Source organism: Myotis nattereri (assembly GCF_964212035.1).
Source record: "Myotis nattereri genome assembly, chromosome: 2".
NCBI classification, from domain to species: domain Eukaryota; kingdom Metazoa; phylum Chordata; class Mammalia; order Chiroptera; family Vespertilionidae; genus Myotis; species Myotis nattereri.
The window spans coordinates 95881308-95897122 of record NC_138076.1 but is presented as its reverse complement, the minus strand read 5'-3'; the positions used below and the strand labels follow the sequence as shown (position 1 = coordinate 95897122).

The 15815-nt window shown below is 42.1% G+C and overlaps 1 protein-coding gene across 1 annotated transcript in view; it reads left to right on the top strand.

Moving 5' to 3' along the window:
- Nucleotides 1–7008: 7008 nt before the first annotated feature.
- The window catches only part of TNFRSF19 (TNF receptor superfamily member 19), a gene marked incomplete at its 3' end in the record, with an annotated part of 71185 nt that continues 62378 nt past the window's right edge, over nt 7009–15815 (top strand). The window contains exons 1-2 of the mRNA XM_081083026.1: nt 7009–7111; nt 9620–9730. Coding sequence (XP_080939152.1) covers nt 7043–7111; nt 9620–9730 — 180 coding nt within the window. The 5' untranslated portion in view covers nt 7009–7042. The remainder of the gene's footprint in view (nt 7112–9619; nt 9731–15815) is intronic.

Below are 15815 nucleotides of genomic sequence, written 5' to 3'. Positions count from 1 at the left end.
GAACTGCCATCTCTGAGGCCCTGCCTCTTTGCCTGGTGACACACCAGCACAGATTTTCATGATTTGGACAAGGAAGTAGAAAAGCTGTGCATTTCAGCATCAGTTCAATTTATCTTCTTTAGAGGCTGGCCTAGGAAACTGCCTCCTTTCAGGCACTTCATAGCTCTTTAATCAGGGTGTATTGAATAAATGGATAAATCATGAAATGTATTATTTTGTTAAATTGTTTTGTTTTTGTTGATTAGTTTTGTTGATATAGTTCTACTATGCCAAATGGAAGGGGCGATTGGATGCTGTGACACAGGATACAACTGGAAGTCAACCTGGAAGAATGGGCAAGAGCCCTGTTTTGTTTCGAGTCAGCAGACATGAATTAGATTCATTTCCATCCTTACTAGGACACGTGTCCTTTGATGCAAGTTTCTCTCCCATTGTACCTGTATGGGGATAAATGTCTACTTTAGAGTATGGTAGGAAGGGGAAAACATATTTTTGTGAAGCCTTAACATAGTACTTGACTTTAGAAATGCTTAGTTCAAACTTTGGATTGTTACTTGGTCGTCAGATGCTTTCTGCAGGCCTTATGTCTAAAAGTCTAAAATCCTCTGAAAAATGTCTCATTTATCTAACAGGTTACAACCTCAAAAGACTGTCACATATATTGGATCCTTTGATCCTCATGGTAATCTATCATAATATATAAAAAGCCAGGGGCCATCACGACTGAAACAACCGAATGGATGACCAAACAGCAGGTTGCATGGGGCAACAAGGTCAGCAGGGGTGTTAGTGAAGGACTACCAAACAACTGAACAGCAGGCTGCATGGGGCGACCAGGCTGGCAGGGGGGTTAGTGAGGGATGACCAAATGACTGAACAGCAGTCTGCATGAGGCAACCAGGCTGGCAAAGGGGGGCAGTTAGGGGTGGTCAGGCAGGCAGGCAGGTGAGCAGTTAGGAGCCAGTGGTTCCGGATTGTGAGAGTGATGTCCGACTGCCGGTTTAGGTCCCATCCCTGGGATCAGACCTAAACAGGCAGTCGAACATCACCCAAGGAGTCCCGGATTGGAGAGGGTGTAGGCTGGGCTGAGGAGACACCCCCCCACCCCCATGCATGAATTTTGTCCATCAGGCCTAAAGTCCTATCTAATAAAAGAGAAACATGGTAATTAGCCATACCTCTGCTACCCTTCCCATTGGCTAATCAGGGTGATATGCAAATTAACTGCCAGCCAAGATGGCGGCCAGGCAGCTTGAAGCGAACATGAGGCTTGCTTGCTTCAGTGATGGAGGAAGCCAACATTCCCCGCCTGCTGCTGCTGGACTCTGAGCTTGCAGTTTGAAACATTGTTACACATATGGAAGCTAAACAAAACCCCAGAAACCTGCTTTCAGCCAGCCGGGATCTCAGAGCTGGAGTTGAAACAGTGTTACAATTATAGAACCCAAACCAGATACCTGCTTTCAGCCAGCCGGGATCTCAGAGCTGGAGTTGAAACAGTGTTACAATTATAGAACCCAAACAAACCAGATACCTGCTTTCAGCAGCCAAGGCCTCAGAGCTGGAGCCAAGCCTCAGAGCTAAAGCTGGCCAGGAATAAAAAAAAAAAAAAAAAGAAAAGAAAAAAAGGAGTGGTTGGAAGCTTCAGTCACCCGCCAGCCTGAAAACAGCCCTCAGCCCCTCACCCAGACTGGCCAGGCACCCCAGTGGGGACCCCCACCCTGAAGGGTGTGTGACCAGCTGCAAACAGCCATCATCCCCTCACCCTGGTTGGCCAGGCACGGAAGCGGGACCCCCACCCTGATCCAGGACACCCTTCAGGGAAAACCAGCCGGTGCCCACCCGTGCACCAGGCCTCTATCCTATATAGTAAAAGGGTAATATGCCTCCCAGCACCGGGATCAGCAGAGCTCCGAGGCCTCCCGGCACCGGGATCAGTGGAGCAGCAAGGCCTCCTGGCACCGGGATCAGCGTGACAGGGGGCAGCGTCCAAACCCCCTGATCGCCCTGAGGCTCTGTTTGTGACAGGGGGCGGGGCCAAAACCTCCCTATCCACCCTGCTCTGTTCGTGACCGGGGAAGGTGCCCCAACCCCCTGATCAGCCCTGCTCTGTGCCTGATAGGGGGGAGCTCCCCAACGCCCTGATCGCTCTGCGGCTCTGTGTGTGACAGGCTGTGGCGCCCCAACCCCCTGATTGGCCCTGCTCTGTGTGTGACAGGGTGCGGCACCCCAAACCACCCCCCCATGGGTCCTGCTCTGTGTGTGATGGGGTAGAGCCATAACCGCCCCATCGGCCCTGCTCTGAGTGTGACAGTTGCAACCCCCCAACCCCCTGATCCGCTCTGCTCTGTGTGTGACAGGGGCGGTGCCCCAACTCCCCTATCGGCCCTACTCTGTGAGTGACAGGAGGGAGCTCCTCAACCCCCTGATGGGCCCTGCTCTGTGCGTGACAGGGGGGAGCTCCCCAACCCCCTGATCGACCCTGCTCTGTGAGTGACAGGGGGCAGCGCCCCAACCCCCTGATTGACCATGCTCTGTGCGTGACAGGGGGTGGCGCCCCAACCTCCCCATCAACCCTGCCTTGAGTGTGACAGGGGGCGGTGCCCCAACCCCCCAATCGGCCCTACCCTGAGCGTGACTGTGAGTGGCATCGCAACCTCCCGATCTGCCCTGCTCTGTGCATGACAGGGGGCAGTGCCCCAACTCCCCAATCAGCCCTGCTCTGAGCCTAACCAGGGGCTGCACCTAGGGATTGGGCCTGCCCTCTGCCACCCGGGAGCAGGCCTAAGCGAGCAGGTCGTTATCTCCCGAGGGGTCCTAGACTTGAGAGTGCACAGGCCTGGCTGAGGGACTCCCCCTCCCCGCCGAGTGCCCAAATTTTTGTGCACCGGGCCTCTAGTATATATATAAAAGCCTAAGAGACTGTTATGACCGAACAACCGGAACAACTGGTTGACCAGTTGCTATGACGTGCACTGACCACGAAGGGGCAGATGCTCAATGCAGGAGCTTCCCCCTGGTGTTCAGTGTGCTCCCACAGCCAACCTCCCATGGTCCATTTCCCCGGCTGGTCCCTCCCCCTGGCCAGCAGGCCCCGATCGGCCTGGCCCTGATTGGTCCGGACCTGATTGGCCCTGATCGCCAGCCAGGCCTAGGGACCTCACCCATGCACAAATTTTTGCATTGGGCCTCTAGTATCATTAATAACGACAGTCATCATTGCTAACACTTAGCACTTCTGGCATGCAAGAAATAGTTTCTATCAATGAACTCTCCATAACTTGTCCAGGTCACACAGCTAATAAATGATGTTCTTAAGAACAACAGCCACAATAACAACATCAATAGCCACCATTGATTATGCTTTCATTCTGTTCTAGGTACTTTGTATGTATTATCTCAGTTAATCCTCACCAGGCCCCCAAGGAAATAGGTTCTAAATTTTTCTCTATGTAGCTGGGTAGTTTCAAAGTGACATTGCTAAGAAATGGGACTTAAAATCCAGATGTTCTAGTTGCCATTTTTCCCTGACAGTTCCAAATAAAACTCAGGCTATTTTTACCCATGCTGGATAAACCAGGAGTTAAGTGTGTCCCACCGTATTGATATAAAAACCCAGGATTAAAGGAAAGTTATAGAAAAGAGAAGTGACATATTTCAATGGCACATTTCAGTCTCCAGCCCCCAATGTAAGAAATCTTGCATTTTTAAAAGTGAATTTGGATTTTTACAAATAAACTAGAGGCCCAGTGCACAAATAAACTAGAGGCCCTCAGCCCAGTCTGCACCCTCTCCAATCTGGGACCCCTCGGGGGATGTCCGACTGCTGGTTTAGGCCTGATCTCACAGGTATTGGGCCTAAACCAGCAGTCGGACATTCTTCTCACAATCCAGGACTGCTGGCTCCCAACCACTCGCCTGCCTGCCTGCCTGATTGCCCCTAACCACTTCTGCTTGCCAGCCTGATTACCCCCTAACCACTCCCCTGCCAGCCTGATTGATGCCTAACTGTCCTCCCCTGCTGGCCTGATTGCCCACAGCTGCCCTCCACTGCTGGCCATCTTGTGGTGACCATCTTGTGTCAACATGGGGGCGGTCATCTTGTGACCACATGGGGGTGGCCATCTTGTGTGAGGGCATGATGGTCAATTTGCATATTACCTCTTTATTATATAGGATTACTGTATTATTTAATGCCTTGAAGAGGTAATAAGAGTATATAAAAAATATATATTAGAATGTTTATTCTATTCACCGCAGATGAATTAAGTCTGTTATATGCAACCAAATCTCACTTGTTTTCCACAATATAGTCTACCTTGTTTTGTGCTTCTTCATTCACTTAATTCCCAAATGTTCATTGAGCACTTTTATGTCTAGCACTTATATACTAGACACTGAAAATACAATGAGTAATAAGGTGTAGTCCCTATTTTAAAGAGCATATAATCTGGTGATTAAATTGAGACACAAATAAGCATAATTGCTGTGCAACATGATAAATACTGTATGTGAATGTAGAAGAGCTATAGAGCCATAGGGAGCAACTCTATTCTCTGTGCTTGGTTATGGACAGCAGGGTTCCAGTTGGCTGGTTCTGGTAGGGATTCAGTAGGAGATAGGCTCTCCAGATCAAGGAGGGCCTGTTCATGAGGGCAAGATCACAGGTATTCAGGAGAAGCAAGAGTATGGTGGGAGGGCTGAACTGGATGGGCAATTAGAGGAGTGACCAGTGGTGAGACTGGCAGGCCATCCAGTGAGATTATTAAAGGCATAGGGGCAAAACTAAGGAGTTTAGAAGATAATTTGTGCAGACAAATCTACCTATACAGGAAATTTAGGCAAGGCAATGCTACTTTTATATTTTCCATCAAACTATCCAATTTAGCACATATATTGGGAGAACAATAGAAGTCAGCACATAAGGTATAGTTTTATTAATTTTTTCTACCCTATAATCTAAAAAAACCTCTTTGTGATGCAAAAATCATAGTACTTTATTTAATTTTCTTCTTTCTTTGGTAGTGTGTTTATATGGTTTTTATCTTGTTACCTCTTTTATAAACTTTTCAAGGGGGACCATGTCACTTAGCTTTTCCTTTATTATTAATGAAATACTAGTACACTATAAAGAAATGTAGGAAAAAGGGGAAAAATTTACCCAGAATGGCACAATATGAACCTAGCCATTGATAATATTTTTTATATAAAATAGGTGTATTTTATGAAGTTAAAATCATGCTTTCTAGCTTGTTGTCAATTGCCTTTTCAAGAATATGCCACTGTATTTATCTGCTTTCCTCAGTCATTAGTACAGGATACCAGGAGAGTATTCAGTCCAACCTAGTTGCTCAATTATGGTATGCAATGACTCTGTCAGTTTATTTTTTCTCATATTTTGTGTAAATGCTCATATATATATATATATATATATATATATATATATATATCCTCTTTTCCATATTAGTTTAATTCCATATAATTTTTATGTTTGTTTTTTACTTTTAAAAATTAGCACATTAAAAAAATTTTGAGGTCATGTCGAGAAAGATAACTTGCAGCATACCTTTCATGGAATGTGATTTTATCTTCTGACCCCAATCCTGTGTCTACACAAGGAGCAAGTTGCATGGTTGGGTAATTACTGGATGATTTTGAGATATGCAAGAGGGGAAAGGAAGGCTATGGCCAAGAAGCTGGAAAAGCAATAAAAGCTGCTTGAGTTCACTAAAAATGAGTCATTCATTTGACAAACTTAAAAATGATATTTTTATTGCCCTGATAATTGGATCTGCTCAGGCAGCTGAAATGAGCATCTGGGTTGTATGTGTCCAGGCTGTGTTCAGGCGCACTCCAGGTGCACTGCTTGGATAGCAGTTGACACATCAGCCTGCCCAACTCTGCTTCCTTTTGTTATTGTTTGTTTTGTTATTGTTATTGTTTCTCTTGAGCTATTTGGCCCACAGTTCTGGATCTCTGCTATGGTTTCTTTTTAAGTAGTCAGGTTATTTGCTCTGGGTCTCTGTTATTTTTGTAAGATTCAACCCTAAAGGGGAACTGAACCCTTGTTTCTCTACCTGAGAGGTGGAGCCTCCAGATAAGTTTTCATTTAAAAAAAAGTCTACTCCCATGCTATGCTCTGGCTCTACATTTGTTTCTACATTTTAGATTATTTCTGGTGAAGATAAAGAGGTTTGGATTATCTTTTATTGAAATGTCAGATTAGTGCCTCCAATTTCATCACTTGTAAATTATGTTAGATGTTTTTAAATGAATGCATATTTTTTCTGCTAGTATATAATTTGCACTGAACTGGTTTGGGAAACAATGCCAAATGTTATCTGTGTCTGCTTCTTAGTGGAGTTAACTAGTAAGGTCAAAGATCCAAACAGATTGTTTTGCAAGGTATAGTGACACAGGGATACCTGGATTTGTATCCAGCTCTGCCTCTTACTAGCAGTGTGACCATGGGCAAGTGACTCAGCTCTCTCCGAGCCTCGGTTTCCCCTCTCTAAAATGGGGATAACAATAGTAACTATCTTCTAGAGTAGTTGAAAGATTAAATGAGTTAACATGCTGAAAATAGTATCTGGCACATAGTGCTTAGCAGGTGTTAATTGTTTTTTTAATCACTATTATTATCCTGTTGGTGCTGAATGAATCCATGGAATGGAAGGTTTACATACTCACTGTTTAAATGTAATTCTCTACTGGGTGAAGTAGATTGGACACTGTGGAGGCTTGGGTAGAAAATAAAGACCTGAGAATTTAAAACCAGTAGGAATTTTGCATATGGTGTGTATGTAGACAAAGTGTTAACTCTAATAAGTTACATTTTTAAATATTACATATTATATACCTATTGTACCTTCTTAAAGATGATTCTTTTTAAAACATAAATACTATTACTAGTATATATATATAAGCAAATAATAAACATTATACAGTAAATATAGAGCATAGTCACTAATTGTTATGAATGTTATCTGTTATCTTCTTATCTTTTAGAACTCTTCAACAATAAGTACATTTATTAAGAACCATGGCTTTAAAAGTGCTACTAGAACAAGAGAAAACATTTTTCACCATTGTAGCTTTACTAGCCTATTTGGTAAGTCAACTCTACTTTCCTAAGAATGTGGTGAGCCCTGGTTGGTGTGGCTCAGTTGGTTGAGTGTCGTCCCATGTACCCAAAGGTCGCTGGTTTGATTACAGTTCAGGGCACATGCCCACGTTGCAGGTTCGATCTCTGATTGGGGCACATGTAGGAGCTGATTGATGTTTTGCTCTCTCTCTCTCTTCCTCTCCCTCTCTCTCTAAAAATATATATCAATAAAAAATAAAAAAAGAGAGTGGTGGAAGAATTCATATACATAGTACCCAAACTGTTTTCTATGTCTGATTCCATATTTTAAAATTTGCTTTCAAATTGCATTTTATAATTGTTACATTTAATTAATAAATCACAGATTGCTCCTGAGTCTGGACTTTTGTAACAATTGTCAAAATTATATTTTATTTTTACTTGCAGCCCCATGACAGTTATTACTTTGGGTTTACAGGCATTCCCACAGCACCTAACAAGACCATAGAGCAGGGGTGGGCAAACTTTTTGACTCGAGGGCCACAATGGGTTCTTAAACTGGACCTGAGGACCGGAACAAAAGCATGGATGGAGTGTTTGTGTGAACTAATATAAATTCAAAGTAAACATCATTACATAAAAGGGTACGGTCTTTTTTTTCAATAGTTTTATTCATTTCAAACGGGCCAGATCCGGCCCGCGGGCTGTAGTTTGCCCACGGCTGCCATAGAGTCTGACTTGGAGCCCATGACTCACACAGTTTGTGAAGTATTTAGAATTGATTTTTGAAAGTTCTGTTATTTTAATATAGTTATTTATATTCTAGGTTCCAAAAAGCATTAAGGACAGATGGAGGATTTTCATGATTGAAAGCTTGACACAAAAGATATATGAAGGTGTTCAAAAGAATTGAAACTTATTTAGTTTGAAGATATAATTATGATCTACAACTATGAAAAGAATTATTTATACTGAAGGCAGTAGTCAAAGTCTTCTTGGAAGACAAAATAAGAGGAAATGGGGTCCATTTAGAGTCTGAGATTCAGGCAGATATAAGGAAAGCTTCCTTTCTTTCAGTTGAGGTAGTGAAACATTGGAATGAAGGAGGAGGTTGGGTAATGTCTTTCTCAAAACCATTGCAGTTGCTTTGCAGTGGGAGGGAATCTCTTACCTCTCCAAATAAAACCAAACTCCTCTAAGATTGGTAGTCAAGAACAGTGAAGAGAGGCAGGAGGAGATTATTAGATCTTTAGCCCCAAATCATGTTGTAGGCCTAAATTCCACCATGAACTCTCCCTTCTGCCTGCTCAGGAGTTTCCGTCTTTGTTTTTATATAAGGAGGCTTGCCGATATCCTTACAGATATTTCTGCTACAAGGTGGAGGTAATTTGTACTGAATAATTGCTCATTATTATAGCCATCAAAAACAATTCAGTGTGCACCTGTGTGTGATAGGCTTTTTCCATAACAGCAGTCACTGTTCTTCCAGTACTTCCTAGAGGTTTTTAGCTTTCATTTTGGAAAACAAAATTATAGTCAGGAATGTCATTGAGGGCATTTTTGCTAACGATGAAAGGTTGAACTGAATGTTGTCTCCAATCGGAAATTCTATTATTTCGGACAGTTTTTTCTTCCCCACAAAATACTGTTAAGAAAACAGAATAACACAATTTTGTAGGATAATCGTATATAAAGTGAATTTACTGTTTTTAGATAAAATAAGAAAAAAGGCTATATTTTGAAAATTACTTACAACCTATGTTTTTGGCAAAATAGATAATCTTTCTATTTAAGTCCTATGTTGTGAACCAAAGTATATCATTAGGTCCTATTTAAATGGTTAAAAGGTAGTCAATAAGCATAGAAGTTTATATTTACATAGTACTTTTAATTTGAATCATTCAGAGTGTTTGGCTACCATTGTCATCTTCATCATCAAAAATTTTACTGATCTCAAGATTGTCAGAAGTTATCGAAAGACAATCTCTAAATAAATGCAGTTCACCTAAAAAGGTTGAAATTTCTACATCAAAACTGGGTGGCAGATATGTGTAAAGGATAATAGCAAAATTCCTATAGCTATATTAATTAATTTCATTTATTTATTTATTCAATTCATTATCCTTGAATATGCTTATATTTCTTGATGATCAAAAATATAGTTTTGGAAATCAGAATTTTTGAGATTACAAAGGACCTTGGGTCTCTGCATGACTATTCTTTTATAATCCTCCTAAAAAAGAGAGCAGCTCTTAAGGCATTTTCTACCTTGGGTCCTCAGAAATGTATCAAATTCCAAGAAAAAGGGAACCTCGTTCAGAGAATACAGAAAAGAATCAGACATATTGATTTATTTGTTCCACTTACATATTCAAAAAGGTTTTTATTCCTAAAGTGAAAATTAAATTGGCCTCACTCTGACTTAATGTTTACATTCGGTGATTATAGGAATTATCCTGATGATATTATTTCTTCCTTGCAAAAAATGCAATTAACTTACTTTAATATAATGCTTTGTGAAACATTTTTTTTCAGGTATGTAAAGTGATTTGTGAAACAGGGGATTGTAGACAACAAGAATTCAAGGATCGGTTTGGAAATTGTGTTCCCTGCAAGCAGTGTGGACCAGGCATGGAGTTGTCTAAGGTATGGTATGCATGGTATAGTTGTAGATCTGTGTTTTTAAATGTAGTATTTTTAGCTAAATTCTTTTCATTAATTACTAGTGAAGATGTGGACACCATGGCAGAATTCTTGGTTCATTGTGTCACTTTAGCCAAATGGAACACAATTTCCTCTTCAATACATTTGACTGTGTGTTTTACTGAGATAAAAGAAGTAGGTTCTAATAACCAGAATCCAATAAATGTCATTGTTTTATATAACTTATTGTTTATTGTATTTTATTGAAAGACTAGAATTATTAATATTTATTTGTATTAATTAAAAAGAATTGATAGTCTACTAAACATTTAAAAATAAAGCATTGATAACAGAAAGTGGTAATGCTCACATACTGAGACTTTTCTTTCTTAAAATGAATGTTACCCTCTGAGAATCTCAGAGGAAAGGCAGGGGTGACTGGGTGGGAAGAGATCAACCAAAGAACTTGTATGCATGTATACAAGTTATTGGACACAGATAATAGGGTGATGAAGGCCTGGGATGAAGGGTGGGCTAGAAGAGGTCATTGGGGGTGGGGGGGAGGAAAAAGGAGCATATGTAATACTTTCAACAATGAAGATTTAAAACAAAACAAGAAAAATAAATAAATTGCAATTATGGAAAAAGAAATGAATGTTACCATTGCTAGTCAAGAAGTAGAGCTCAATGGTCTCTTAAGTAATGATGCTCCAAGAGAGCAGTTCTTTTCCAAATCAGGGTTTTGAACATTTTTGACAATGCAAGTATTATCAGTCTTCCCAAGTTGAGTGTATGTTACTCCCAGGGTCATTTTAAAATATATTCATTTTAACCATTATTTGTTAAGAAACACTCTGTGTGTGTTCTAGCATATTTCTAAGTCATGGATATTCTTGGGGCTCTTCTTTTTTGAGAGCAGGTTCAGAGCTATATATCTATTTGCTTTATTTTCTGACCTTTTGAAGATGTTACTAGTTGTAGAGAATTGATGTATCATTTTTTTGTTGTTCTAAATAAAGCATCAAAGTCTTCCTGTCAGAAAAGGAACAAAAGATTTTTCTTTTTATTTAAAGTTACTTTTAAATAGAAGACCTTTGCCCCTACAGACTGCCATTATTTAAGGTTGAGTGTTGTCATTCATAGATTTTTTGATCAATGATCTACAAACAGCAGAACACTAAGATTTATGCATTCCACAGTAATTCCTGGTGCAGGGCCTCTCTCTGGTTATTGTGTTAGATAAGTGGTGGCTTTCCATATCCTGAGCTTTCCCTTTGGATTGAAACTGGCTGACCTTCACTCCACCGCTGTGGCTCAGTGATTGAGCATTGACCTATGAACCAGTTGGTCACCGGTCAGGGCGCATGCACGAGTTTGTGGGCTCAATCCCCAGTAGGGGACATACAGGAGGCAGCTGATCAATGATTCTCGTCATTGATATTTCTATCTCTCTCTCCTTCCCCCTTCCTCTCTAAAATCAATAAAAATATATTTTTTTAAAAAGAAAAAAACTGACCTTCAAACTCTGTGTGACATCTACTTAACTACAGCATCACAGCTGATATATTTTAATCTGTGGATATTAGTAACATGCATTTTCAAAAAGATTTTGTTCTGTTTATATAAATACTAAAGGCCCAGTGCACAAAATTCATGCATGGGGGGGTGTGTCCTCAGCCTGGCCTGCACCCTCTCCAATCTGCAACCCCTCGGGGGATGTCCGCCGGCAGTCAGACATCCCTCTCACAATCTGGAACTGCTGGCTCCTAACTGCTCGCCTGCCTGCCTGCCTGATCACACCCTAACCACTCCCCTGCTGTCTTGATTGATGTCTAATTGCTCCCCTGCCTGCCCGATTGCCCCCAACTGCCCTCCCTTGCCAGCCTGTTCATCCCCAACTGCCCTCCCCTGTCAGCCTGGTCGCCCCCACCTGCCCTCTCCTGCAGGCCTGGTTGCCCCCACCTGCCCTCTCGTGCAGGCCATCTTGTGAAGGCGGCCATCTTGTGGCAGCCATCTTGTGATGACATCACACGTGACGCCACCTAGGCTTTTATTATATAGGATTCTTTATAGAAGATCTGAATATCTAGGATCAGTAAACAAAGTAGTTAAAAATCAACAGTGCCCATGAGGAAAATAGATTATGATATTTCCACCCCTCAAAAGTTCTTCATTTCCCAAATCTCTATGAAAATCTCAATGAAACTTTACAGATGCCAAGTTGAGTAAATGATTTCTAAGAAATTGCTCCTTAACCTTCATCCTTTGAACCCAGAGACTATAACCTCAAAATTATTTCTGGAGAATCAAACCAGAGGATGAAAGTATTATCAACTCTAATATTTTTTACTAGAGGCCTGATGCACGAAATTCGTGCAAGGAGCTCGGCTCTCACAGCCCCAGCTGCCTCAGCCAGCCCTTGCAGCCCTGGCTTTTTCCGGAAGGTCATCTGGACGGTTGTTCTATTGTTTGGTCTAATCAGCATATTAACTCTTTATTATATAGGATTTTAAAAAAAATCTATCTTCTGCCCTAGCTGGTTTGACTCAGTAGATAGAGCATCCACTTGCAGACTGAAGGGTCCTGGGTTCAGTTCTGGTCAAGGGCCCATGCCTGAGTTGCAGGCTCAATCCCCAGTAGGGGGCATGCAGCAGGCATCCAATGGATGATTCTCTCAATCATTGATGTTTCTATCTCTCTCTCCCTCTCCCTCTCTGAAATCAATAAAAAAAAAATATATACAAAACGAAGTCAAGGGGAAAATTTAGTCTTTTGATTAAGACTAAATTTTTATTAATTGTCAGATAACTACATTTATAAATAATGAATTGCTTTTTACCTGGAATGCTAAATATATTATAACTATAGGCGGGGTGCATGAAATTTGTGCACAGGTGGGGGGGTCCCTCAGCCCGGCCTGCATCCTCTATAATCCTGGACCCTTCAGAGGATGTCTGACTGCCTTTTGCAATCCAGGACTGCTGGCTCCTAACCGCTCACCTGCCTGCCTGCCTGATCGCCCTTAACCCCTCTGCCTGCCTGCCTGATCACCCCTAACCCCTCTGCCTGCCTGCCTGATCACTCTTAACCACCTCTGCCTCACCCCACACCCGGGACTCGGGCTTCACTCCCTCTGGCCAGCTGCAGACATCCAGGATCCGGCTGGCTTTGCCTAGGCCAGCTGCAGCCACAGGGAACCACGGGGCAGGCGGCTTGTCCCTCTCTTGGGCCCCTTGCACAGGTGCAGCCACTGGTGCCTGAGACTTGGGCAGCTTTTCCCTCTCCCAGGCTGCATCCCCAGCTGCTGGCGCCCGGGACTGCGGGGTGGACAGCTTGTCCCTCTCCTGGGCTGCAGGCGCAGCCACTGGCACCCGGGACCATGGGGTGTGTGGCTTGTCCCTCTCCTGGGCAGCAGCCTGGATGCTCCAATTCCTCTCTCACAAGCTCATTTGTGCCTGGCTGGTCTCCATTCCTCTCTTGTGAGCTCATTTGTGCCTGCCTGGTCCCCATTCCTCTCTCCCCAGTGTTGAGTGTCTGAGCCTTTACGGCATGATGGCGTGAGGGTGTGATGACCATTTTCATATTAGCTCTTTATTATACAGGATAATATATATTATTATTCTACTTCCTATTTAAGACATATTGAAATGTGGCTTGAGTCACCAAGGACTGGATTGTTTATTTCATTTCATATTAATTAATTAAATTTATGTTTCACCACATGAAGTCATAGCTGTTGTATGGGACAGTGCTGCTCTAGAATCGTAAACTTTCCTCCAGATGTTCTGACTGAGGACCCACTTCTGAAACAGATAGCTATCCAAATCATGTTCACCTGCTGCACATGTGCGGTGCAGGAGCTGCTCCCTGGTCAGCCTCCATCCTCTTCTTCCTCCTTTGAGTCTCCGTGCTGGCCACTGGTTTCAAAGCATCCACTTGTTTCTGTTCCTCCACAGCTCCTGTTTGGTCTTGCCAAGTGGGCGCCATCCCTGTGGCTCCTCATACCTTTGTGTGCCCTCTTGTGCCATTCTGAGCAGTCTCATCCCATTAGCTCTTTTGGTTTCCAGTTCCCTCCCTGAAAGCCCAATCATCACTTCTTCATATTTAGGTTCTTTTTAGTAATTCAGCTTAATAAGTAGTTTTTTTATATCTCTGGGAAAACCCGTGACCCATCACTGAGCCATTTGGAGTCTGTTTTGAGGATTTTATCCATTGAGCCATATTTAGTTGTTCTCTCTTCCTCTACAGGGTTTAGTTTTTGAAAGTTTATGGGGATAATTGATAGTGTCTTTTTCCTATTTCTGAGGCAAAAAAATACAAAATGCTGTTTACATTGCTCCATAAGAAGTACATGCTGGGTGTCTCGAGTAGTGAATCTGGGTAGGAGTATTACACAGACATTCTTTCAGCTCATGAGAATAAACACCATTGGTATATGTGAGAGAGGATGAGTTTTGTGTTCCTGAGTGATCACATAGATTTTTACTTCTTACTTTAAAATTTGCTTAGCCATGGCCCCTCCTCCTTACTGAGCATTAATGCCAACAATGTGCTTTTAACATGATTGCCTCCAAGCAGTAAATCAGGAAACTTGTTTTTGGATAAACTACTTGAAACAGACTTCAAGTCTCTGGCATGATTTTCAAAGTAAGCTTTTCTAACCAATTATTGGGTGACTTTAGTTAATATGAGAAAATGAATTCTTGTAAACAGCAGCATACTTCTCTCCACACGGATGCATGTCTGGCTTCATATTTTTAAAGACATCTACTTTAGGGAAAACTATTTTCAACCATATGAAGAAAGTCACACACACAAAAATTAATGCAATTTGCAAGCATAAAAAAGATTCATTTTTGCCACTTAATTGCTGTGTTGCTCACTTTATTAATGTTTAATTGTCCTAATCGAGCCCTGTGGTGTTTGGCAAATATTAACAAGCTCTAGCTTGTACTTTTCCTTATAAAAGTTCAACTATGGATTTTCATAAACTGAAAGTTGTCAGGAGGGTATGTCTTTGGTTTTGTTTTATGAAAGGAAATTTAAAAAGCTGATTTCTAAACACCAGCCATGTAAATCTAATTTGTCGTTTCCATTTGTATACCCTAGATTTTCTCCACACGTAGCTTCTTCTTTGTCCAGACATGAACTTTTAAAGTTCAAAGAACCAAATTTAATAACTTATTGGCTGTACAAATAAATAGAGCTTTAGACCCAAGGCCCCAGAATGTGTTTCCTGGACAATTGATGGTCTGTGAAAATCCTGTGACCTGAGGAACTGCTCCTCGAAAATGTAGGTGTAGGTGTATGTGGGCTCCACTTGAGTTTTTGTTCAGTGCTAGATTTGCAGAGGGAGAAAAGGGAGAAGGGGATTTGAGGACTGTTTACTTTGAGTCATTTTGCTACTGCAAAGCCACTGAATGTGGCTTAAAAGTATTGGGCAGAGTGACAGAGCTACTCCTGTCGCCAGCTTGGGTGTAAGCAGCCCAGATGAATCCAGCCCTCTCTTGTCTTGGAACCACTGCAAAAAAGTCTGCTCACACCTCTACCCTCACCCTAGACAGACTCTCACCCTTATTTTCACCCACCCCCAACTCCACTCCACCAGACTAGGAGGATCTTACCAAGTGGAGCCATTGCCATAAACTTTACACAGTTTTGCTCTCTGGAATAAAATAAAAATAACTTTAAGAAACACTCCCTTAAACAAAATTCATCCATTTGTCTATTCAGCAAGTACTTATTACTCACCATCCTGTTGTGTACTGTTAAAAAAAAATCAGTGATGAAAATGGTAAGGCCAACTTTATTCAGGACCTTCACGGTAGATATAGGGACCAGTGTAATGGGATTTTACAGTAGGGAGAGAGATTGGACTTGACTCCAAATACAGCATGGGCAAGGGGGAATTATAACCAAGGAACAGGGTGAGGGTCAGTGGACAGAAAATTACTAAGAGGAAACATAAGGAGTAAGGGGGTTCTGGCTAAAGCCGACCTAACATGGTGTTCAGGCATCACCTTGGGGATGATGGAGGATAAGGAACTCTATCAGATATTGAGGGTGGGGCTCCTGGTTAAGCTGACTT